Below are 26537 nucleotides of genomic sequence, written 5' to 3'. Positions count from 1 at the left end.
CACTTGTGTTACAAAAGAAACGTGACCCCAGGAAAATATTAAGTCCATGCTGGCAGTTTTTATAGTGTCTGCTTTGGGACAAGGTCCTTAGCAACTTTCCACACATCCTGGAACTTGCAGTGGGTAAAGTTCCTGCAGACTTTTTAATGCAGCTAGATCTGAAACTGCAATCCCTGTGTGCATAGGTGCCTGAATTCCCCCACTATTTTCCCTGCAAGTCTATAGATCTTGGGTAACAAGCTCCATACTGCAGAGCAGGGTTGCCAGGTGGACATTTTTTTTTCCCACCCAAACGAGCCCAAATCCAGCCCAAAACCCGCCCAAAGTCAAACCCCGCCCCTGACACCCCCACCCCGCGTCATCACCCCGCCGTCATCAACCCCGCCTCCCACGTCATCGTCCCCACCCAGAACGTCAATAACCCCGCCCAGAACGTCAATAACCCCGCCCCCGCGGCCGAAAAAAAACGCTTAAAAAACCACCCAAAAGACCCCAAACAAGGCCAAAAAACTGCAACCTGCCGCGGGCAAAAATTTCCTGCGGCGGGTCGCGGAAAACCGCCCAATTGGCAACACTGCTGCAGAGCTACAGAAAATCACAGGAAGGTAGTGCTTCAAAGTTCTGTATCCTAGTTACTACTCCCGCTTCCCCCTACAGCCTGTTGGCTGGTTAGGTCTGACCAATAGGCTACAGGGGGAGGAGGGAGGTGCTGTAGCCTAGCAGCTGCTAATGGGGAAGGGAAATGTAGGATTTTATGACAGGATGAGCCTATCTAGCCCATTCTGGCCATATTCTGTGACCCCAAACATTCGGGATGCTATTGAAAACAATAGCAAACTTGTGAGGTTTATGACTGCCTATGTGTGGGTTTTTTGTTTGTTTGTTTTTTTTTAATTTGAAAGCTTCCAATATGTTACCCAAGGTTTGTTTGTTTTCTTTACCTTGGGGGAGGGGGGTGTCGTGGGTTATGAGTTGTGGTCCACGGGTTCAGACGCTCCGGAGTGGCAGACTTATTTTTAGAGTCATGGGAGGTTTGCTTTTTTTTTTGTAGAGGGCAGTTTTAAGAAAGGAACCGATATACTCATATCACCCCTCTCCTCAGGTCACTTCACTGGCTTCCGATCAGATACCGCATTCAATTCAAGCTTCTCCTTCTTACCTACAAATGCACTCAGTCTGCTGCCCCTCACTACCTCTCTACCCTCATCTCCCCTTACGTTCCCGCCCGTAACCTCCGTTCACAGGATAAATCCCTCCTCTCAGTACCCTTCTCCACCACCGCCAACTCCAGGCTCCGCTCATTCTGCCTCGCCTCACCCTATGCTTGGAACAACCTTCCTGAACCCTTACGCCAAGCCCCCTCCCTGCCCGTCTTCAAGTCTTTGCTTAAAGCCCACCTCTTCAATGCTGCGTTCGGCACCTAACCCTTACCGTTCAGTGAATCCAGACTGCCCCAATTTGACTGCCCCTATCGGACCGACCGTTCACTTGTCTATTAGATTGTAAGCTCTTTGAGCAGGGACTGTCTCTCTTTGTTAAATTGTACAGCGCTGCGTAACCCTAGTAGCGCTCTAGAAATGTTAAGTAGTAGTAGTAGTAGTATGCTTTGGGGCTGAGTTCTGGGGACCCCCCCACCAGAGGTTTAAAAAAAAACAAACCTTGGGTTACACATGGGAAGCTTTCAAATAAATAAAAAAGCTATCAAATTAAAAAAAAAAAAAAAAGACACATAGGCAATCATAAACCTCACAGGTTTGCTATTGTTTTCAATAGTGTTTGGGGTAACATAATATTGGGACTCCATGGGGGAGATGGGGGTCATGCAGCATGCCGTCTCCTGTCATAAAACCTCCTTGGTCTCCGCAGCTACTACGCCCGCCTTCCCCTGCAGCTTATTGGCTGGCTAAGGAATATCTGACCAATGGGCTAATAGCAGGGAGCAGAAAAGAGCAGCAGTGGAGATCAGATGGCATTTCTCCCCCTCTCTATGATAGGGGGCAGGGAAAAGAAAGAGCAGACACAGGCACTGCGAACTACAAGACATGGGTTTTGAGGGGAAGAGATATGAACAAGATTTTTGTGCTCTTGCTTCAAATCTATCAGCCGCTCCCCACAACTGAGCGAGCCCAAGAATACTAGGTGGGAGATATAATATTACTAATTGGGCTGGGTAAATTTTGAGTAGCTGCTGGTATCTGTTGTTTTCTTCCAGGGTTGCCAGATGGTGAAAATTTTTGCACGCATAATGATGCCCAAAAATGTGAGGGAGGGGGGAGTGGGCGGGTAAATAAGGTATTTCATTAGAAGCATGGGGAAAGGGGAGGAGGTTGAGGCAGCATGGACTATCATGACCTGAAAACCTCCCTTTTAAAATTTACTTTCTCCTGCAGTTCCGACATTGAGAGGGGCTACGGTCAGAGATTGAACTGATGGGGAATGGAGAGTAGCACAAAAATTAAAAATATTATTCCCCCCATTACATCCCACAGGACGTAGAAATGGTGGGGGTACTGGGCTACCTGAGACTTAAGAAGTAGCACACCAGCAGCAGCAAGAGGTGGCAGGAGACCACTGGCAACGTTGGAGGTAGGGGAGAAGGGACATGCTGCCTCTCCAACTCTGGTCCCGTTCCGAATAGCGCCATAAAACTACCTCTGCAACAGCGCAGATGAACAATGCCTTAATGCGCAACGCTAATGAGATGCAAATATAGGTGCACTCATAGTGTTAAGCATTAGGGAGTGTGCTTGGCGCATGTGCAGAAGCGTTCTGCGGTAAGCTCGGCTCCTGTGTGCATGCGCCTGGTAAAACCTGAACGTGAAGCATGCATTGGTGTCCGTTTTCTGCAGCCTAAATATAAGCGGTTTTTATTTATTTTTTTTAGCTTAGACACTTAAATTTAGATGCAGGAAACAGACCCCAACATGTGCTTTCAATTGGGGGAGGGGGCTGTTTCTCATGATCAGGTTTAAGGGCTTCCTTCTGCTTCCAAAAGCAATCAAATCCTACAGATTTTGCAGAAAGAATCATGAGAAATCCTCTCTTCCATCATCCTAATGCCTGCTCTGAATTGGCATTATTTTTTTGCAGCAGTAAGGCAGTTTTTTTTTTCAGGCACTCTTTTCTGAGCTTCGGGGAGGAATACAAAATGACCTCATTAACGTTAGCATGCTACTTGCATTGTTCGTCTGCGTGCTCGTTTGTTCCCGCGCTCCGGGCCTCTGAACATTCTGTGCAGGTAAATGTGGGCATTAGAACGGTGCCAATGGCCTTTAGTGCCTGCATTTACTTTTGAGCATCGGAGCCTCTGGTCATTTCTTGGTTTGGCACCCTGGCTTTCTTCCTGCTTAATTGCGGAATCTCTGCTCCCCTCTTTTTTGGGCTTGATAAAACTCTGCAGCCACCTCTCAGATCCCTGTGCTTTGGCCACTGGAGCAATATCCTGCAAGCAGCCCAAAACACAGTGGCTTAGCATGAGCCCTGGGCTGCTAGAACTGTTCTCCCATTCAGCATGTAATCTTTGAAGTTTCACCGTGATCCTTGCTGGGCTTCCAGAACTCAGGGTGATCATGTGGCAAAGAATCTGAGGGCAGACGGTGGCCATCGGCTTGCAATTTTGAGTGCCAGGGAAGTGCTCCAGTGCAAAAGGGGATGTGGAACCAGTCCTAGAAAACAGAAATGTACCTGGAGCCAGGGAAAGAAGAGCAGGGAAATGATCCAAGCCTGTGGTCAATGGGGAGTCAAAAAACTGAAGATGAGTTAAACGTAAGTCTCACCTGTAAAGGAGAGCGAGAAGTGGGCAGCAGTAAAGGGATGGATGAGCCTGCATGGAACAGCAACTGGCTAGGGAAAAGTGCATTGGAGCTTGCTGGGGAGAAGGCTGGGTCAAGGGAAAATGAGACACAGGAGTGGAGCAGGCAAAGAGCTATTAAACTTCCTGCCCCCAACTATAAAACATCAAATTATGCCTATGCAGAAGGAGAAAAATTAAAAAGTGAAAAAGTAGTAGGAAGGGGGGGGGGGGGGGGGGGGGGGGGGGGAGTGACGATGAGCGAGGATGAAGAAATTAGGGGAACAGAGTGTGGTGTAGATGGGCAGAGGGAAGAGAGGGATTTGGTTGGAGAAAGTGCATGGATGGCCTGAGAAGGTGCGAGGGGGAGGTAAATGGCAGGACCCTAGCTTTCCATATGTCCACATTACCTGCCCTGCTCTTGACATTTAGATACAGGGCTGGTCCACCACCAGATCTATTTTGTTTTTTTTCCCTTTGCTGGGTGAGGGGAAATTTGTTGCATTTTGAGTTCGGCAATCCCGGTCATTTTCAAAAGTTGCCTCTTATGCCCGTCATTCTCTACCCACAAGTCCTCCCGCTGTGTGCACCAGCTGCTGTGTTCTTCATTTCAACACAGCCTGGCCAGTTGTGCTCACAACTCACCATGCTTTAAAATGTACTTGGTCATTTTTGCTGAGTTGAGCACCCCCAATCACTTTGAAGAGCTGTCTCCTACGCCCGTGTGTTGTTTTCCAGTCCCCCTCAAAGTAACACATCTTTTTTATTTTTATTTTTAACCTACATAAATGACTCTTAAAAACAGCCGCTCCCCCGTACCTGCTGGTCTGATACAGCTTTTTAATATTCCTCCTTCAAAAGCCACAGTTTTCATCATCTTTAGCTACAGCTTATGTAGATCCACAAACCTCGGTGCCATAGGTTTCTGCCAAGCGTGAGGAGGTCTTGCTAGTCTGCTTGAGGCCAGCATCTGATGGCTCTTCCTCTGTTCTCACCACATGTTCTACCAGTTCTGTATCACTTCTATCATTGTACTTTGCCAGTGACTCTGTGCTGTAGCGCAGAGACCGGTCGTCGGCACCTAGCTTGGACGAGTGCTGCGCTTCATCCGTAAATGAGTCCGCTTCTAGAGCGTTTGGAGACGTGCTCAGCTCATCTGAATCAAGGGTCAGTTCTGCCTGAGCCAAAGAAGACGGCAGGTCATCTGCAGAGACTGTGCGGATTATGACCCTAGGGGTGTGACACTGCACTGTGACACCGTCACTTGAGTTCAATAAATGTTTTGGCTGCAAAAAAAAAAAAAAAAAAAGAGAAAAGTAATTAGAAGTTCATATTTCCGAACAAAGACAATCACAGAATTGTGTTTCATTTCATTTTGATGTTTAAATCATCTTTATTGAACAGGCAATCCGAACAAGATACAATACAGTATTTCCAAGCAAGATGTCCAAATCAACAGCGAACAAGATGCACTGATTTTATAACCAAAATCTCACCCTCCCCTTTCCCTCCCAGTGGCACCACGGTAGTCCTATAAGAAAAAAAACAATTTAACAACCGACTATAGGGCAGATAACGTTTACCAGAAAGGTTCCCAAGTAGCACAAAACTTACTTCTCCGTAAATTTGTAAAGTCTTGAATCCGAAGGTGTTCCAGGCGTATTTCGTAAATCATATAAAAGCCATTTCATTTTATTACAATTTCTATTCTTCTATTATTCATATTAGATTACAAACATTCATAATAAAAATGCAACACACAACACAAAGCTATAAAGACACAACAATACAATCAGTCTTACAGTCACAAACCCATAATTCAGAAGTCTGCTGGCATCAATAAAGCAAACATACCTTATTTTTCGGACTATAAGACACACCTAGGTTTTAGAGGAGGGAAATAGGAAAAAAAAAAAAATTTGGACCATAAGACGCACTTTTTCCCTCCTCTAAAACCTAGGTGCTCCGGTGCGTCTTGTCCGAATCCCTCCCTCCAAGTTCGGGATCGCCCTCCCTAGGGTTACCTCCCCTCCCCCCGGCCCTGTCACCACCTCTCCCCTTACTCACGCGATCTTCCCTGGTGGTCTAGTGACGTCGGGACAGGAAAGAGCCCCCTCTTTCCTGTCCAGCACGCTGCTCTGCATCCTTCTGTATGCTGCCTGTGAAGACGGTCTCGGCAAGATTCAAAATGGCCGCCGAGACTTCAATTCTCGGCGGCCATTTTGAATCTGATTGTATTGTTGTGTCTTTATAGCTTTGTGTTGTGTGTTGCATTTTTATTATGAATGTTTGTAATCCAATAAGAATAATAGAAGAATAGAATGAAGGCTGACCTCAAGTGGGCTACCGATGCAGCCATGGCTTGGACACTGTGAGCCATGGGCATAAGTGAAGGAAATGCAATCTGCCAGCCAATTAGAAATGGTGTGTTTCCAGATGGCGACCCCCAACCTGTTGGGATCAAAAGAAGTAAAACGTTGGGTGGATTGTCTGCGGGGCCTGGTCTGCTCCATGTAGTAGGACAATGCTCTCTTGCAATCCAGGGTGTGCAAGCTGCTTTTGCCAGGATGGGCATGAGGTCAGGGAAAGAATGTTGGCACGCCAATCGACTGGTTCAGATGGAACTCCGACACCACCATCGGCAGGAACTTAGGATGAGTGTGGAGGACTAACTCTGTTGTGATGAAACTTAGTATAAGATTCATCCACCACTAAGACCTGAAGCTCACTGACCCTACGAGCTGAGGTAACAGCCACCAAGAAAATGACCTTCCAGGTCAAGTACTTCAGATGGCAGGAATTCAGTGGCTCAAAAGGAGCTTTCATCAGCTGGGTGAGAACGACGTTGAGATCCCATGACACTGGTGGAGGTTTGACAGGGGACTTTGACAAAAGCAAACCTCTCATGAAGTCACTCATGCATATACAGTAGAGCATGTCTCGTGCTCCACAAAGCTCTCGATAGACTTTGTAAACTCCAGACTGGGCGACGCAGGCCGGCGTCACCCACTTGTGAGAATTAATAAGCCTGCTTGTCCTTGGAGAAAGCTATTTATGTGGAAGTGCCCTGTTATTTGTTCCTATTGATCTCAGTCTGTATCTCTAGTAGATCTCTCGGGTCACTGGCGACTAAATGGCTGATACTTCCACCATCAGCTAAAGTGTGCTATAAGCGGACTCGTCATTCTGCTTTTTTTCTTTTAAAGCACCTTATTTGTGAATAACCTTCCTTCTTATCTCCGAGAGGATCTCTTCTTGCCAAAATTTAAGGCAGTGCTCAAGGCCTACTACTCTGAGCAGGCATTTGACAGCTGTACGTTTTGGTGGTTTGGTACTTTATCTGTCACGTATGCTAACACTGGCTGTTTGACCCTCTCTTTCTACTGGGTGAACGGCTATTCTTTTACTTTTTGTTGTATGGATTCTAAAGGCTTAATAAACCGAGAAACGCACAAGTCCTGCTCACCCCCTTCAGGAGAGGCAGCTTCTGGTATCAGAACTCCTTCAGGATAATATTTCTGATCTTGCAGTTTCCTGCTAGTACATAATCCCAGTCAAGGGGATGCGACAACGTACATACATGATTATTTTCTCAGCGGAGTCACTTACGGATAAGGTGTGCACGATGATCTGCTCTGGGGATGCAGGAGAGGTACTGGCACTCAGTGTGACCGTCGGACTAGAGGTTAGGGTTACAGGAAAACCTTGGCTGGAGCTGGTCTGAAGCAAGTAAGTTCCTGGTGTCCCAGTAGGCTGTAGGTGGAAAGACTGAAAAGGAATTGCAAGCGGTTACTTCTCTGGTCCTTTTCTGATGATAAATTCATAATAACTCCCATTAGCACAAAATTCAATAATTTGAGTACAGTATAGCGCAGTTTGAAATTTAGCTACGCAAAGTATTTTTACGCCTATGACTGCATTTGCACCAAGGGATCATTTCTGTTCTCTTGAGACTTTTTCCTTCCTGTTTCCTCTTTGTAAGACTCACATTAATTAGCAGAATAATTTGTGATTTATTATTACCCTCTCCCTGAGTCTTAAGTCTACACAAGGAAAACAGCCAGAGACTACAGGGATGCACGTACACAGAAACAAAAAATAATAAAAAAGGCCCATCTATTTCCAAAGGCCCAATTTATTTCCAACTAGGGATCCTCTCTGTGTATCCCGTTACTGTTTCAGGCACTCATCACCCTCTCTGTGAAGGGATAGTTTCTGATCCTGCTCCAGCATCTACCACCTTGAAGCCTCATACCCTGACCTGTCATTCTAGAATTTCATTTCTGCGGAAAACCTTTTGCTTCTTCTATATTTCTCTCTCCTTTAGGAAATACGTATTTAGGACCTCATGTCACGTAGCTTTTGGTACAGGCTCTTTGCGTTTTAGCAGCTCATTGGTTTTAAGACTGCCTCTATACTCTTTTAAAGGCACAGCCTCCAGAACTGAACACACTGCTCTATGTAAGACTGCAGTAATGACTTGAAAAGAGGTGGTATCACCCCCTTTATCCTCTTCCTGTACCCCCCACCCCCCCAGCATCTCAGTGGCCACTGCCTCACTATGCCGTTTTGCTCTCTTAGGTTTATTAGATCTCATCCCTGCACAGTAAAATAGACCCTGCATGTTTTCATGCCAAAAGTCAGCTATCAAGCACTTGGCCACTTCTCAAGAATCAGGGACTGCAGGGCTATTCCAGGAAAAAGTGGGGGTGGGAGGTGGGGAGAGGCACTTTCTATGCACAGAACTAAGTTTCTGAACTAGAATTACTATATGGAAAGCTATTTTTCAATTAATCCAGCATTTTCTGTAAAGGACTATAGCTTACCAGCAGAGATTGCCAACCTTTTTTTGTCTTGCAATACACTTTCATGGCAGTAAAACTGCCAAGGCACACCTCTACACGTGGTCCAACATTTTATCTTCTACCCCCCCCCCCCCCGCCCCCCCCACACACAATCCAGCATTTTATCTTCTTCCCCCACCCCCAAACACGATCCAGCATTTTACCTTTTTATTCCCCACACCAACATCCACACATGGTCTAGCATTTTACTTCCCCCCCTAGACCTGGACCAACATTTTATCTTCTACTCCCCACCCCCACAATTCAGCATTTTACCTTCTTACTCCCCCCACACATGGTCCAGCATTTTAGCTTCTCTCCCCCCTTCCCACCCTCACAAACAGTCCAGTATCTCTCCCATCTGTCCCCTCTCCAGCTGGTGACCAGGCATCTCCCATTGATACCCCCCCCCCCCCCATGTACCTTTTTAAAAGTTTTCCTGTTTCTAGCGGTCGGAGGCAGCAATTTATCCAGCCTACTCACACCAACCCTGGAGCCTTCTGTCTTATGCTTCTTGCCTATGTGGAAGCAGGAAGTTACATCAGAGAGAAGGCTCCAGGGTTGGCACGAGCAGGCTGCATGAATCACTGCTTGCTGCCGCCGATCGCTAAAGACAAGAAAACTTTTAAAAGGTACACTTCGTTCCAGCATAAATTAAGCTGGATTTACTAATAAATGACTCTGAACTCCCGCGGCACACTGGTTGACAAACGTTGGCTTAGAGAAACAATACAGGTGAAAGTTGCATCATTAAAGACCTCTATACTTTAAAGGAAGTTGAAGAGAGGCTTTGGGCCCATAAAGGGATGGTCCCATCCATAAATCAGGCCCTGCACTTCCCTCTGCTCACAGTTTGAAGAAGCCAAAAGTGTAATGATTTCAGGCTTTCCAAAATTCACTGTGAATTTGCCAGACTGTTTTAAACTCATGATCATTATACTTGAAACTTAAGAGGTTTTGTTCACCTGAAATTGGCGGTGGGTTGGAGGGGAAAGTTCACTAAATGCTTCCTGATATACACAATACAAGTTATGTAAAATTTACAAGTAGGTAAAAATGCACCTTCTGAATACACAGGTGCCACCAACAAAGTAAGCAAAAATGATAAAAACTAGAGTTAACCTAAACAAGTGTCTTCAAGGACTGATTCTCAGTTAGCCTGTGACAAACAAATAGGGTCTCTTCTTGAATTAGGAAAAGTCTTCATCTCTGCTACCTCCAGCAGGAGGAGGTCATTTCATGATCCACCACCCTTTCTGTAAAGAAGTATTTCCTTAGATTACCCTGTTCACCTTCATCCTTTTTTTTTTTTTGAACAAAACACAAATTCATTCTCGGAGATATTGCTTGTCAAGGTTTTTCTCAAGACCGGAGCATACGTTTCTTTACTTCTTTACGTTGTGACAATTTTACAAGTGGATAACCCTATTTGATGTATGTAGGCCCATCCGGCCGAAACACAGTCGTTTCGAGTCCAGAACCATTTGTATAGTCCAGAATTATTTAAACTGTTTTTTACTGACCGGAACGTCGTCTGCCCATTTACTGCCCGTCGCTGTCTTGATGTACACCTTCATCCTATGTCTCATTGTTCCAGAGCTTCCTTTCAGCTAAGAGGGGCCACCAGGGAGGGGTTTTTTAAAATATTAATTTTTATTGAAAAACTACTATAAGTGCAACAAATAGGTCTTACATAAATCAAACAAACAACAAACAGCGAATGATGAACCTCTAACCATACATAATCAGTATGTCGTAGTATTTTCTTCATTAGTACATACAGTGGGGGAAATAAGTATTTGATCCCTTGCTGATTTTGTAAGTTTGCCCACTGACAAAGACATGAGCAGCCCATAATTGAAGGGTAGGTTATTGGTAACAGTGAGAGATAGCACATCACAAATTAAATCCGGAAAATCACATTGTGGAAAGTATATGAATTTATTTGCATTCTGCAGAGGGAAATAAGTATTTGATCCCTCTGACAAACAAGACCTAATACTTGGTGGCAAAACCCTTGTTGGCAAGCACAGCGGTCAGACGTCTTCTGTAGTTGATGATGAGGTTTGCACACATGTCAGGAGGAATTTTGGTCCACTCCTCTTTGCAGATCATCTCTAAATCATTAAGAGTTCTGGGCTGTCGCTTGGCAACTCGCAGCTTCAGCTCCCTCCATAAGTTTTCAATGGGATTAAGGTCTGGTGACTGGCTAGGCCACTCCATGACCCTAATGTGCTTCTTCCTGAGCCACTCCTTTGTTGCCTTGGCTGTATGTTTTGGGTCATTGTCGTGCTGGAAGACCCAGCCACGACCCATTTTTAAGGCCCTGGCGGAGGGAAGGAGGTTGTCACTCAGAATTGTACGGTACATGGCCCCATCCATTCTCCCATTGATGCGGTGAAGTAGTCCTGTGCCTTTAGCAGAGAAACACCCCCAAAACATAACATTTCCACCTCCATGCTTGACAGTGGGGACGGTGTTCTTTGGGTCATAGGCAGCATTTCTCTTCCTCCAAACACGGCGAGTTGAGTTCATGCCAAAGAGCTCAATTTTTGTCTCATCTGACCACAGCACCTTCTCCCAATCACTCTCGGCATCATCCAGGTGTTCACTGGCAAACTTCAGACGGGCCGTCACATGTGCCTTCCGGAGCAGGGGGACCTTGCGGGCACTGCAGGATTGCAATCCGTTATGTCGTAATGTGTTACCAATGGTTTTCGTGGTGACAGTGGTCCCAGCTGCCTTGAGATCATTGACAAGTTCCCCCCTTGTAGTTGTAGGCTGATTTCTAACCTTCCTCATGATCAAGGATACCCCACGAGGTGAGATTTTGCGTGGAGCCCCAGATCTTTGTCGATTGACAGTCATTTTGTACTTCTTCCATTTTCTTACTATGGCACCAACAGTTGTCTCCTTCTCGCCCAGCGTCTTACTGATGGTTTTGTAGCCCATTCCAGCCTTGTGCAGGTGTATGATCTTGTCCCTGACATCCTTAGACAGCTCCTTGCTCTTGGCCATTTTGTAGAGGTTAGAGTCTGACTGATTCACTGAGTCTGTGGACAGGTGTCTTTCATACAGGTGACCATTGCCGACAGCTGTCTGTCATGCAGGTAACGAGTTGATTTGGAGCATCTACCTGGTCTGTAGGGGCCAGATCTCTTACTGGTTGGTGGGGGATCAAATACTTATTTCCCTCTGCAGAATGCAAATAAATTCATATACTTTCCACAATGTGATTTTCCGGATTTAATTTGTGATGTGCTATCTCTCACTGTTACCAATAACCTAACCTTCAATTATGGGCTGCTCATGTCTTTGTCAGTGGGCAAACTTACAAAATCAGCAAGGGATCAAATACTTATTTCCCCCACTGTAAGTATTGCCACACTGGGAAAGACCAAAGGTCCATCAAGCCTAGCATCCTGTTTCCAACAGTGGCCAATCCAGGTCACAAATACCTGACAAGATCCCCCCAAAAATACAAAACATTTTATACTGCTTATCCCAGAAATAGTGGATTTTCCCCAAGTCCATTTAATAATGGTCTATGGACTTTTCCTTTAGGAAGCCGTCCAAACCTTTTTTAAACTCTGCTAAGCCAACTGCCTTTACCACATTCTCTGGCAACGAATTCCAGAGTTTAATTACATGTTGAGTAAAGAAAAAGTTTCTCAGATTCATTTTAAATTTACTACATTGTAGCTTCATTGCATGCCCCCTAGTCCTAGTATTTTTGGAAAGCGTAAACAGATGCTTCACATCTACCCGTTCAATTCCACTCATTATTTGATAGACCTCTATCATATCTCCCCTCAGCCGCCTTTTCTCCAAGCTGAAGAGCCCTAGCCACTTTAGCCTTTCCTCATAGTGAAATCGTCCCATCCCCTTTATCATTTTCTTTGCCGTTCTCTACACCTTTCCTAATTCCACTATATCTTTTTTGAGATGCAGCGACCAGAATTGAACACAATAGTCGAGGTGCAGGCGCACCATGGAGTGATTCAAAGGCATTATAACATCCTCATTTTTGTTTTCCATTCCTTTCCTAATAATACCTAACATTCTATTTGCTTTCTTAGCTGCAGCAGCACACTGAGCAGAAGGTTTCAACGTATCATCAACGACGACACCTAGATCCCTTTCTTGGTCCATGACTCCTAACATGGAACCTTGCATGACGTAGCTATAATTCGGGTTCCTCTTTCCCGCATGCATCACTTTGCACTTGCTCACATTAAATGTCATCTGCCATTTAGACGCCCAGTCTCCCAGTCTCATAAGGTCCTCTTGTAATTTTTTCACAATCCTCCCTCGATTTAACGACTTTGAATAACTGTGTCATCAGCAAATTTAATTACCTCACTAGTTACTCCCATCTCTAGGTCATTTATAAATATGTTAAAAAGCAGCGGTCCCAGCACAGACCCCTGGGGATCCCCACTAACTACCCTTCTCCATTGAGAATACTGACCATTTAACCCTACTCTCTGTTTTCTGTCTTTTAACCAGTTTTTAATCCACAAAAGAACACTACCTCCTATCCCATGACTCTCCAATTTCCTCTGGAGTCCTTCATGAGGTACTTTGTCAAACGCCTTCTGAAAATCCAGATACACAATATCAACCGGCTCACCTTTACCCACATGTTTGTTCACCCCTTCAAAGAAATGTAGTAGATTGGTGAGGCAAGATTTCCCTTCACTAAATCCATGTTGACTTTGTCTCATTAATCCATGCTTTTGAATACACTCTGTAATTTTGTTCTTAATAATAGTCTCTACCATTTTGCCCGGCACCAACGTCAGACTCACCGGTCTATAATTTCCCAGATCTCCTCTGGAACCTTTTTAAAAAAAATCGGCGTTACATTGGCCACCCTCCAATCTTCCGGTACCATGCTCGATTTTAAGGATAAATTACATATTACTAACAATAGCTCCGCAAGCTCATTTTTCAGTTCTATCAGTACTCTGGGATGAATACCATCCGGTCCAGGAGATTTGCTACTCTTCAGTTTGTAGAACTGCCCCATTACATCCTCCAGGTTTACAGAGAATTCATTTAGTTTCCCCGACTCGTCAGCTTCGAATACCATTTCTGGCACCATTTCTACTACTACTACTACTTATTTCTATAGCGCTACTAGACGTACACAGCGCTGTAATTCTATAAAAGTTGCCAAAAACTGTCCGCACACAATTTGTGCGTGCAATTTAATTGAATAACGAGCTAATTAGTGCCAACTGGCTTTTTAAGAAGCAATTATTGACAACAATCAGATTTAATTGGCATTTATGCGTGATCTGAAAAGGGGAGTATGGAAAGGGGATGGTGATGGGCATAACGGGGATGTTCCTAAAATTAACGTGCATTGTTATAATGTAGGCGCATACATTTGAACCGCATTTTGGTTGGTGCAAATGGTTGTAGGCATAAGTGCTGTTCTATAAACCACGCCTAACTTTAAGCGCAGCTTATAGAATAGTACTTTTTTGTTGGCGCCATATATGGAATTTAGCCTTTAATGCCCTAGACCAGAAATCTTTCCATATAGACTAGAACAATATATCAGATCACTTGCATTGGCTCTTCATGGTGAACGGAAATGATTCACGTACTTAGTCAACTATTACTATTTACTTAACCCTTCCCCCCCCACCTCCATTTTCACAAATTTGAATATATAACTACAGGCTCTGTATGGAAGACCCTCCCATACAAGGGACCAGGTTTGCTGAAATATTTTCCACGCTCTAGGACAGCCTCTTTTTCCATCTAAGGGTCTCAATTTCAATAACTGAAACATCTCATTTCTCTATACAGTCAAGGAAGGTGCTTCTTGTTATCGCCAGCCAGCTATGATACATTTCTTGTCCAGAAGGGAAGGCTTTTTGCAATAAAGAATTGATCCCTTTTCTCAAGCCTAATGACACAAAATTGAAAAACAGTTGTACATCAACACCTAATAGTATCCTCCTCCGTAGCACAATATGTAAATATTCCATGATACTTTTCCAGACAATTTGAATCCTTTCACATGTCCAAAACATACGCTTAGTTTCGGCTGAAACCAAACCATATCCCTTCCCCCTTCAGCAGACAGTGGGTCCCCCCTGGGCCACCACCCCCCAACATCCAAAGGCCCTCCTCAGACCTACCTCACAAGCCCCGGTAATCTAGTGTCCTCTTTGGGGCAGGTGCGATCCAGAGTCAACAATTTTTTTTCTTTATCACCTTATACAGTTTGGTGTGGCGATAGGGCGAGTAGTTTAGGTTTTAATTTACATGGCAAACACGGTTTCTGCATTAAAAGCTATATGAAGCTGTGTATATAAAGCGTGGGTGGCACCAGCCTCAAAGGCCTCTTCCTGTATATTTCCCCTTGTGACATTTAATCAATATTTTTACTGAACATGCTGTGACTGGACATTTTTACTGGTAAAGATATGCAGTTTCACAGGGCACGTGAGCGTAAGCAGTACTCACTGGAAGGATCTCAAATGTCTGCAGCGTCCCGCTGTTCACAGTTATTGTCTCCGAATCACTGGACGCAGCAGGAGAATCTTCTGAAGCTAAGGGAAGAAGAAAGAAAAGCAGGGTAAATGTCACCGCACCTTTGCGGCTGTGCTGCTGTCTGCCGAGCTCTCAGATACTTACACATGTGAGTGATCTGCACGGGAATCTGCAGAGCTGTCACAGGGCTCTGAGAGAGGCCAGAGCTGTCTTCCAAGCGAGCCACTCGAATCTGCAGGTGCTGAACCCCAGAGTTTGAATTCATACTATGGACCCCATTGCCCGATTTGTTCTCCGAAAGATGCTGACCCCAGCTTTTCTGCGTCTTATGCAGCTGTCTCAAACCCTTGATTAGCACTTTTGGAAAAGAGAATCTGTCAGCAGTAGAAATTTGGTTTTGCATCACATGCAAAACTATTACCACCCTCTATGTGGAAAGGGCCCTGTGTGCGGATCCTGCTTCATCTCTCACTTTCCCCATGCCTGTTCCCTGTTACGTTCTGAAGTGCTTATCTAGGGCTTCAGAAATTCTGTTATTGATTTTCCCTCTGCTCTTCCACTGGAGGCTGCCCGAGGTAAATATATATATTTTGTAAATCTTGCTCTGATATTGTCTCATTTAAATCTGATATGATGTCTTGTTCTGGAGCTTTTTTTTCTTTCCATCCAGAAATGCTTTCCTCCTTATGCTTAGTTATAGTTTTAAGGTGGTTTGAATATCTTACTTCACATTTCTGTCAAATGCAACAAACATGGAAAGACCTTATTTATACTGCAGCCTTTCTTCCTGAATTTTCAGAGTTCATATAACTGTGACCAATGCTGATCATCTGATACACCTATGCAGAGGAAAATCCCTGAAGGGTAGGGCAAGGTTTATGGCTTCAAACTAATGTCGCAATTTTCTGGCCACCTTCTAAAGACTTGTAAATCAGGCCCTGCGTTCACTTCCCTCACTCTGAGCCTCCTAGACCCATCCCTAAGCTCACGCCTAATTCCAGTGCCTCCCAGGACTCTACCGCTCCCTGCGCCATCCTCTGTAAAACTGTGAAGTAAGGCAGCATTCAGTGAGTGGTCGAGTTACCAGGGAAGGAAACCTCCTTGTGGTTGGCAATCTGTCTTTTTACAGTCCACCATTTGCTTCGCAGCCACTGTGGTGAGCGGACGCTGCTCCAGCCTTCTGCTAGGATGTCCCAGTTTATATCGTTCTCGTCTAGAACGCCGAGCTCTGCTATCCTGAAGGAAAAAGGAAACAAGCATTTGCTAAAAGGGGAAAAGTAAAGGGATTCTTTATTTTAAATTGCTGTTTGAAGGCATTTGGGAGGTACTGTGATACTTCTAAAGTGGGCCACCAAATTTCAAAACGTTTGGAGGCTCTTTGAATGGAAACAAGTACAGGGTGACTGGAAGTGGGCCCTGAGATCACAGAGGCAATAACAAGCAATATGTGATACATTATGGACCAAGGTCTGTCTGCAGGCGATTGACAGGGTGCCCATGTTACCAAGGATCTCTACATGGCCCCAAGCTGCCCAGGTAAGGTTAAATAGATCTTGGCTTCTGACGTCTGCAGCTACAGACGTCAGCTCAAATCCTGACAGGCCAATGAGAGGCGAGTTCCAGCCATTCCCCTGCCTGTTTAGCAGAATCATAACACACATTCTCTGGTAACAAATTCCAGAGTTTAATTACACATTGAGTAAAAAAAAGTCGCAGGAGGAATGTGAACGATTACAGGAGGACCTTGCGAGACTGGGAGAATGGGCGTGCAAGTGGCAGATGAAGTTCAATGTTGACAAGTGCAAAGTGATGCATGTGGGTAAGAGGAACCCGAATTATAGCTACGTCTTGCAAGGTTCCGCGTTAGGAGTTACGGATCAAGAAAGGGATCTGGGTGTCGTCGTCGATGATACGCTGAAACCTTCTGCTCAGTGTGCTGCTGCGGCTAGGAAAGCGAATAGAATGTTGGGTGTTATTAGGAAGGGTATGGAGTCCAGGTGTGCGGATGTTATAATGCCGTTGTATCGCTCCATGGTGCGACCGCACCTGGAGTATTGTGTTCAGTACTGGTCTCCGTATCTCAAAAAAGATATAGTAGAATTGGAAAAGGTACAGCGAAGGGCGACGAAAATGATAGTGGGGATGGGACGACTTTCCTATGAAGAGAGGCTGAGAAGGCTAGGGCTTTTCAGCTTGGAGAAGAGACGGCTGAGGGGAGATATGATAGAAGTGTATAAAATAATGAGTGGAATGGATCGGGTGGATGTGAAGCGACTGTTCACGCTATCCAAAAATACTAGGACTAGAGGGCATGAGTTGAAGCTACAGTGTGGTAAATTTAAAACGAATCGGAGAAAATTTTTCTTCACCCAACGTGTAATTAGACTCTGGAATTCGTTGCCGGAGAACGTGGTACGGGCGGTTAGCTTAACGGAGTTTAAAAAGGGGTTAGATAGATTCCTAAAGGACAAGTCCATAGACCGCTATTAAATGGACTTGGAAAAATTCCGCATTTTTAGGTATAACTTGTCTGGAATGTTTTTACGTTTGGGGAGCGTGCCAGGTGCCCTTGACCTGGATTGGCCACTGTCGGTGACAGGATGCTGGGCTAGATGGACCTTTGGTCTTTCCCAGTATGGCACTACTTATGTACTTATGTACTTTCTATGGATTGTTTTAAATTTACTATTTTGTAGCTTCATCGCATGCCCCCTAGTCCTAGCATTTTTGGAAACAGTAAACAAGCCATTCAAGTCTACCTGTTCAACTCTACTCACTATTTTATAGACCTCTATCATATCTCCCCTCAGCAGCCTTTTCTCCAAGCTGAGGAGCCCTAGCCGCTTTAGCCTTTCCTCATAGGGAAGTCGTCCCATCCCCTTTACCATTTTCATTGCCCTTCTCTGTACCTTTTCTAATTCCGCTATATCTTTTTTCAGATGCAGTAACCACAAACTATCATTCTCTACACAATTTGTTATATCTCTATCATACTATGTAACCGTACATTGTGTTATCTCTGTAATACCTTGTATCCTAAGCCGCACTGAACCTGCTATTGAGCGGGAAAGAGCGGGGTATAAATGCTACAAATAAATAAATAAACAAATAAGACTTCTATATTGCACTCAGTCTGCTGCACCTCACTATCTTTCTACCCTCATCTCCCCTTACGTTCCCGCCCGTAACCTCCGTTCACAGGATAAATCCCTCCTCTCTGTACCCTTCTCCACCACTGCCAACTCCAGGCTCCGCTCATTCTGCCTCGCCTCACCCTATGCTTGGAACAACCTTCCGGAGCCCTTACGCCAAGCCCCCTCCCTGCCCGTCTTCAAGTCTTTGCTTAAAGCCCACCTCTTCAATGCTGCGTTCGGCACCTAACCCTTACCGTTCAAGTGAATCCAGACTGCCCCAATTTGACTGCCCCTATCGGACCGACCGTTCACTTGTCTATTAGATTGTAAGCTCTTTGAGCAGGGACTTTCTCTCTTTGTTAAATTGTACAGCGCTGCGTAACCCTAGTAGCGCTCTAGAAATGTTAAGTAGTAGTAGTAATTCTGGTTGCCGGATCTTAAAAAAAAAAAAAGATACAGCAGAATTCGAAAAGGTTCAAGGAAGGGGATGGAACTTCTCTCATATGAGGAAAGGTTTAAGAGGTTAGGACTCTTCAACTTGGAAAAGAGACAGATAAGGGGGATATGATATAGGTCTACACAATACTGAGAGTGTTGTAGAATGAGTAAACCTAAATCAATTTTTTAGTCTTTCAAAAAGTACAAAGATTAGGGGACACTCAAGGAAGTTACATGGTACTACTTTTAAACTGAACAGGAGGAAATATGTTTTCACTCAACGAATAGTTACGCTCTGGAACTCGTCAGAAGATGTGGTATCAGCGGTTAGTGTATCTGGATTTAAAAATAAAAGTTTGAACAAGTTCCTGGAGGAAAATTCCATAGTCTGCTATGGAGATAGACATGGGGAAAGCCACTGCTTGTCCCCGAGATCAGTAGAATGAATCTTGCTACTATTTGGGATTCCGTCAGCTACCTGTGACCTGAATTAGCCACTAGCTAATTAGCTAGATAGACCATTGGTCTGACCCAGTATGGCTATTCGTATTTTCTTAAGCGTGCCCGTGATACAAACTCAGCTTTCTCCGTCACCCTCTAGCCCTAGGCACTCTCAGCTTGCACTGTTCCACCTTACCCCCATGGCACACACTCAAGCTTGTTCTTCCCATTCTGGTCCAGTGATCCCAACCCCCCCCCCCCCCCCCCCCCCCACTGAACTTTGATCTGTCTTCCCCGTTTATCCCGATCATACAGCAAGACAAGGAGGAAGTGAATAGCTGCACATCAGGCTACGTCTTCCTCCTCCCTCTACCATCCTGCGCCAGACTGTTCATTTGTATAGCCATGTGCAGCTTTCACCATCTCCGATCTCTGCAGGAGAGGGAATGAGGAGCTGCTAGTGCTTTGTCTTCACAGAATTCTGCAGAGTAAATGTAGAATTCTATGCAAATTCTGTGTTGCACAGTTGTGCAGAATTCCCCCAGGAGAACTGTTTGGAAGTAAAGTAACACAGGGGAGGGAAGCCTCTTATGACTTTTCAGCAATTCTCTCTCAGGCTAATGTGGGGTATAAATGTCATAAATAAATAAATAAACACGCCCTACTCAGGTTTTCAGTTACATTATCGCCAGCAATAAACATCCAGAGTAATTACACAGCTTGAAAGATAACTAACACAGAACAAAGATGGCAAACAGAAGCCAGATGTGATGCTCGCCTATGTCTGGTGTAAGTTTAGTGAAAATGCAAACCTCTGGATTAGATTTATTTCATCATCCTTGGTCCACTCCGTGCCACCGCTCTGTTTCCAGTTCAGATAGTTTAGCCACTTGGAGCGACACTGCTTCTCCGAGCGAGTCCCCACCCGCTCTGCCACAGCAGCCCACGACACACCCTGTGTGACAAAGTCTCCTGCCTCTGTCCCCGTTAACTCATGAACCACCTCTGCGAGTCTCCTCTCTTCTTCTTCTGTCCACTTCCCTGAGGAAAGATGGCGGAAACGCAGCACATTTCATACGCAGGAATAACTTGATATACAAGTGTAGATGAGACTGGTAGGGTACACTACACACAACACTGTTCTGCATTGGTGTGTCCGAAAGCTTCAATTTCTATTCGCACACTTCACTTCAATGAAGTCTACCTAACAGAAACTACTGTGAAAATGAGGGTGAGCGTCACCAAAGAGGGAAATCCACAAAGACATATTCAACTGTCGTATTTGAAAGGTAAGTGTTTTCAGTGGCTGCAGGTTGAAAGCTACTCTACACAGTGAGTGCTTTTAACTGTCCTGAAGGTTCGTAGAGTCAATTCCTGGGACATAATTCAGCCAGCCAGTATAACCCCTTTCTCCTGAGGGGAGGTACTGGGAAGGCCTTTTTCAAAGAAGGGTTGCCAGGACTTAACTTCCATTTGTTCCCAGAAATCTCTTTAGATATTGTCTCTGTACTGTCTCGGTATAACTGATTTCCTTAAGAGTACAGAAAGACAACACCCTCAGGATCTCTCTCTCTCTCGAGCACCAGAGGCCAGTTCCCGATTGAAAGAAGCGCTCCATTTTATTTCTAACCCTCTGCTTTGTACTGCAGCCACTGTCAAAATTGAAAAAGGTGTAACTATGTGGCTTACACAAAGTGAACTATTTAAACAGCTAAACCCAAGCTCACCACATTCGTCACATTTATACAGTCGGAGGGGTTTTTCCCCTTATGGGGGAATTGTATAAGGGACTTGACTGTGTTGAACAATGTTTGACATGCAGCACTCCCTTCCCAGGGTGGAGATGGAGCAGGTGAAGGGGAGGGAAGCTCAGATTGGCACTTGTGTGTATTTTAGAAAAAAACCAACGTACTTAATGCCACACAGAGGCTCCCAGTCTCTAGGGCCTCCAGGTGGCTGCAAACGAATGGGGGCCTGCTTCCCCTGGGGCCATTTATAAGGCACATACGTTGCTTTTATAAAATAAGTAAAATACATGCACTTGTCCTGCTTAGGCTGTCAGGAATGTGTGTGGGTAAAAAGCACGTTACTCGTGTAAATGCTGGTCTGTATAAGGATACAAGTGATGATGGGGGAGGGGGGGGGGGAAATGATTTATGAAACTTGTTTACTTAAATGTACTTTTGAATGTTGTGGGAGCTTATTGCTCCAGAATGCTGTTAACATGGTTGTTAAATAAAATTTATAAATTGAAAAAAAAAAAAAAAAAAAAAGATACAAGTGACGCTTTCTTCCCTTTCACTCAGGGCTGTAACAAGGGCTGTGCGAGGACAGAAATGTGCTCCCAGCCCACCGTCTCCTCTCATTCACGGTGGCAAAGCACGGTGGGGGTCACCAGCAGGTGAGGATCACAGGGTTCAGTTATAGCTTGTTACTCTCTTGCTTTCACTAGCAGTGTAGCGGAGGCATTTCCAGGTGAGATACCTGCGTGCGGTTCTGGATTTTCAAGACCATTTGTACAGCCTTCTTTAGTTTCAAAATGAAAAGTATACACATAGCCCACGTTTACAAGTGAATGTAAGAGCCTGGGTAAAAGGTACCTGCAGCAGCTTAAAAACTGCCTCTCTGAAAATAAGATGAGCACTGAAAATTAGACACAATCCTGGTGTGTCTGTATATATGTTTTTTTCTGCATTAGACTTGGCCACATGAGGATTAAAAATGATGGACAGACACCTTTATGCCATTTTACAGACGATACGGATGGATGTTTTAATCAAACGAGTTATAAGTAGACAGAGTTTTACTTTACCTGTGTTGCACGTGTCTTTCATCAGTCTACACCGATCTTTTACAGAGGAAGCACTTCTCCCGAGAGCTGCTCCAATCGCGGCCCAGTCGTTGCCGTGCTTAATTCGCAACCTAAACAAGAACCTGGGGCTTAATGTTTTAAGAAAATGGCACTGCTTGTGCAAATGATTACTCAATCAATTACATTAGAGACCAGCATACCAAAATTCCAGGAATAACATGTATAGAATGTATGTTTAGGAAGCTTGCCAGGTGCCCTTGGCCTGGATTGGCCGCTGTCGTGGACAGGATGCTGGGCTCGATGGACCCTTGGTCTTTTCCCAGTATGGCATTACTTATGTACTTATGTACCAATTTCAAGAAACTACCTGTTAACCCACCTCCAGCTCCCCATCACCTGATCTTCAGTGCATAAATCTGCTCCACTGAGAAACCTGTGAAGTACCCAATGTCCGCTCCTTGCAATTCCTATGCAGTGCTCTATCGGGCCACTTCCCCTGAACTGACTATAAATTAGTTACTTTCCAGGTGCACTGCTCTCTCTCTCTCCCTCCTCCAGCCACTTCCCCTACAGTGACTGAAATTAATTACTTTCCAAGTCCTGTGCAGTGCTCGCTCCCTCTCCCTCTTCCTGTACAGTGACTGCATATCAGTTCATCTCTGGGTTCTACTGCAATCACAAGTCACCATTTTATTTTTTTTTTTGGTAGCTCTAGGCAGGGTATCGGGAACACTGGGCTGCATATGAGCTGTCTCTAGCATGAATCATATAATTTTGCCCTTTTCTGGAGTTTCTTTTGCTCTTAACACCCTTTTCCCATTCTGCTTTAACTTATCCCACTTTACAATCCAACCACAAGTTTGAATAAGGTTCACAACTGCATGGCAGTCTGCCTGGGTGTGGATGACGTTTGTGCCAAGCTAAAACAAAACCCTTCACAGTCAAATCATTACCAGTGCAATCTCAACAAGCAAACAGGTGACGAGGCGTAATTCTTCTGAACCAACTTACTCTCTCAGCCTTTCAATTTCTTCAGGAGTGTATCTATGAAGCAATGAAAAAAAAAAAGGTGTGAGGAAAAGCTGGCGGTGATCATTCCTGCTAAAACAGAACAGGCATGGGCACTGAAAATCACAGGTATTTACCCAGTCAACTTTGGGAATTAATCAGATTGTCTCTTTTAAAAAAATCCCCCTTTCTCAGAGACCAGTAAACCTTTGGCTGGACAAGTCAATGTATCTGGTTAGCAATGGGAGAGACTGGAGATGTACTGGGGGGCGTGACAAAAAGGTTAGCCAGACGGCACCATATTCAGTGCCAGCCTGTTAACTTTAATTGGAAAAGCTGTTCACAGATACAGACGGCCTGAGATAACGGGAAAAGTTATATTCAGACAGACAGACAGACTTATCCAGATATTGTCACGATGTGTATTAGTGCTAAGCAAATGCGTAAGAGACAGCGCTGGAAATGCTGTTGGTAATATCACCAGCATTGCGTTACGCTCATTAAGGTATGCACTGCCTTATGATTCTCCGGCAGTGCACAGTTTCTGTAAAGTGAATTTCAAATCCTAAAGACAATAGTGTGTAGAATGGTCTCCAGAGACTGGTACAACAGGGGATCTGTTCAAGGAAGCAGAAACCCGCTCTCGACCCTTATTGCAGGCCAGCGCAGGAGCTCACACTGCAATGCCACTGTGAAACTAGCAAGAGACGAGAAAATGTATACAAGTAAGGATGTCATCGCTAGTGCTCAAATTCCACGCCATCATTTATTTCACGTGTGTAGTGTTACACATGGGCAGGGAAATCTTTTGAAGACATTTATTCAGCTGAACTGGGTGTCTCAAAATCTCATAGGCCTTACCTGGCAGGATCTGTTCATACATGACTGTCCGGGTGTGGACAGCACTTTTAGATTTGGAGGTGTGCTCAAAGATGTGTTTAGCATGGTGGTGGGAAATAATGTATATAGATCATGGGGCCGTTATTCAGACCGGTTATATTGTCTGAATATCGGCGGATAGCTGGTTAAGCACTATTTAACCGGTCAGCAGTTGTTCTGACCGGTTAAATAGCACTGAATACCAGGGGGCGTATGTTCAAATCTAGGCATGTTATTTTCAAAGGAAGATGAGCCCATGGGTGCAGATCTCTGCGGGTATTTCTCCCAGGGCCAATTTTCAAAGGAGAAGTTTAAAAAAAGGTTTGGACGGCTTCCTAAAGAAAAACTCCATAGACCAGTAGTAAATGGACTTGGGGAAAATCCACTATTTCTGGGATAAGAAGTATAGAATGTTTTGCACATTTTTGGGATCTTGCCGGGTATTTGTGACCTGGATTGGCCACTGTTGGAAAAAGGATGCTGGGCTTGATGGACCTTTGGTCTTTCCCAGTATGACAATACTTATGTACTTATGTATATTTTTCCTTTGAAAATTGGTGCAAAGCCTCTGGGTAGAAGTTTTTAAAATTGCTGTTTTCACAGTGAAGTTTGTAGTGGCCTAAACACTTTTCAGATACTAACTAACATTTCTAAAGCGCTACTAGGATTACGCAGCGCTGTACAATTTAAACATAGAAGGACAGTCCCTGCTCAAAGAGCTTACAATCTAAAAGACAAGAGAACAATCTAGAGGACGAGTGAACAGTTAATCTGATAGGGTGGATAGATTGGGGCATTCTATATTTCTCAAGCGGTTAGGCGCCGAAGGCAGCATTGAAGAGGTGAGTTTTAAGCAGAGATTTGAAGATGGGTAGGGAGGGGGCATGGCGTATGGGTAAAGGAAGATTGTTCCAGGCATAGGGTGAGGCAAGGCAGAATGAGCGGAGCCTGGAGTTGGCAGATAACATAGAGCTGCTTTTTAATATTTCTAGAGGAGTGCATGCATTGAGCACTCTGTAGATCCGACATGGATCACGCAGTATCATCGCCAGTATGTATTATATCAAGTTATCTGCAGGTCTGTCCCAGCAGTAGATTACATTAACAGCTCTGCTTTATTAACCTCCCTGCTCTACGTTCACAACAGCAAGATCAGTAATTCATTTTGCAATCATACCTCTGAGGTAAGACATGTCGACACAAAACAAGCTATCAGAAGACATAATTACACCATGAGAATATTTGTATTTTTGGGCTCCATTCAACCTAACATATCAGCAGACCAACACCGTTTCAAGTGGTCTGCGCCTCTTCAGTAGCAAAGAGGCTGCAGGCTAAGGAATCCGTTCCTACCCACACACCCGCACCATTCCTGCTTTTCATACTTTCCCACGTGGTTCCTGTCATCGTACATGCGCAGCACACGTCTGTACACGGCAAAGAGTGGGCGGTTCAGGCCCCATGCTATCGTCCGGTAAAAGTCTTTCCGCTCATCCTTCGACATCTCAAAGATGATTTCTGTGGCATCTTTTATGCCGCGTGCCTGCAGAGCATAAAATGAACACACAGGTTTGTCACAACATTTTCTGACAAACTAAACTTTCCAAAGACTCACACATGCTGTCTTCACTGTTACAAACTGTGTGATTTATACACAAGTTTGAAAGCTAAACGCAACCAACTATAACCAAGATAAAACACAGCCTGAGAACAAACCCACTCCCCCCATAAGATGACAGCCCCCTGGCTCATGAGAAGGCGGGCTGAAGTATTTCAGTACCTTCTCCTTGGCAAACTGGGGTGCCTCTGTACAGGCTAATTACCCCTCCTTCCTTCCCCAAGGCCCAAGTGAATCGCCTCTGTGAATTCACTTGAAATCCACACAACAGCATCCAACATGTAACACTGTTATTACAATACAATAAAGCTGCACAGCTTCTTTCCCCTGGAGATTTCAGCTCAAAAAGACGTTGCTTAGCATATTATGGGACTTCTTCCATAGATGCTTGGCCTTGTTCCCATTTTTAATCCTGTTCTCCATTCCCACCTACCACAGACTTGCAGCGACAATTCTCCAGATCACAGCTCCCTTTAGAACAGGGCTTCTCAACCCAGTCCTTGGTCAGGTTTTTCAGGATATCTACAATGGCTGAGTGTGACCTAAGGACTGGGTTGAGAAGCCCTGTTCTAAAGGGAGCTGTGATCTGGAGAATTGTCGCTGCATATCTGTCTCATATATATTTATTGTGGGTATCCTGAAAACCTGACTGACTGTGTCCCGAGGACTGGGTTGAGAACCATCCATGATCCTTGACTGCGCTAAAGCAAGCGCACGCTTCAGCCTTCACAGCCTCTCCAGGCCTCACTGACCTAGATTCTATAGTTCTTCTTCCTTCATCTCCTCCCTTTCCACTGCTTTGTAGTTCGGTTATATACACAATTCTGCTGAGATGTCATATGCACCATCAAATTTAATGTTAAGCACCAGCTATTAAAATTTTTATCATGCCACACTAAATTAAGGATTAACTAAAGTCTGCAGCAGCAATATGCCGCAAATATATTTTAAAATGAAATGTATTGCTATGAGTAACAGATTTACATAAAACCTGGATGTGTGCTATTCTGGATACAAGATAGCAGTGGGCTGTGTGAACTTTGGGGAAGTTCCTACCTGG

The 26537-nt window shown here is 44.7% G+C and overlaps 1 protein-coding gene across 4 annotated transcripts in view; it reads right to left on the bottom strand.

Moving 5' to 3' along the window:
- The window catches only part of DMTF1 (cyclin D binding myb like transcription factor 1), a 56190-nt gene that overhangs the window by 7556 nt on the left and 22097 nt on the right, over positions 1-26537 (bottom strand). For 2 of the 4 annotated variants that reach the window (XR_003943624.1, XM_030216988.1), the window contains exons 7-15: positions 25245-25402; positions 22984-23016; positions 21973-22082; positions 19973-20201; positions 16232-16383; positions 15292-15504; positions 15121-15206; positions 7400-7558; positions 4699-5076 (exon numbers count right to left, since the gene is read on the bottom strand). Coding sequence is in view for 3 of the 4 variants with exons in the window: in XM_030216988.1 (XP_030072848.1) it covers positions 4699-5076; positions 7400-7558; positions 15121-15206; positions 15292-15504; positions 16232-16383; positions 19973-20201; positions 21973-22082; positions 22984-23016; positions 25245-25402 (1518 nt within the window). In the remaining variant the exon portion in view is untranslated. Of the gene's footprint in view, positions 1-4610; positions 5077-7399; positions 7559-15120; positions 15207-15291; positions 15505-16231; positions 16384-19972; positions 20202-21972; positions 22083-22983; positions 23017-25244; positions 25403-26537 lie in introns of those variants that run through there. The other 2 variants (XM_030216989.1, XM_030216991.1) reach the window with 2 other exon arrangements.

Source organism: Microcaecilia unicolor, chromosome 10 (assembly GCF_901765095.1).
Source record: "Microcaecilia unicolor chromosome 10, aMicUni1.1, whole genome shotgun sequence".
Classification (NCBI taxonomy): Eukaryota; Metazoa; Chordata; class Amphibia; order Gymnophiona; family Siphonopidae; genus Microcaecilia; species Microcaecilia unicolor.
Note: the sequence above shows the minus strand (reverse complement) of the source record. Positions and strands in the feature narration are given on the sequence as shown.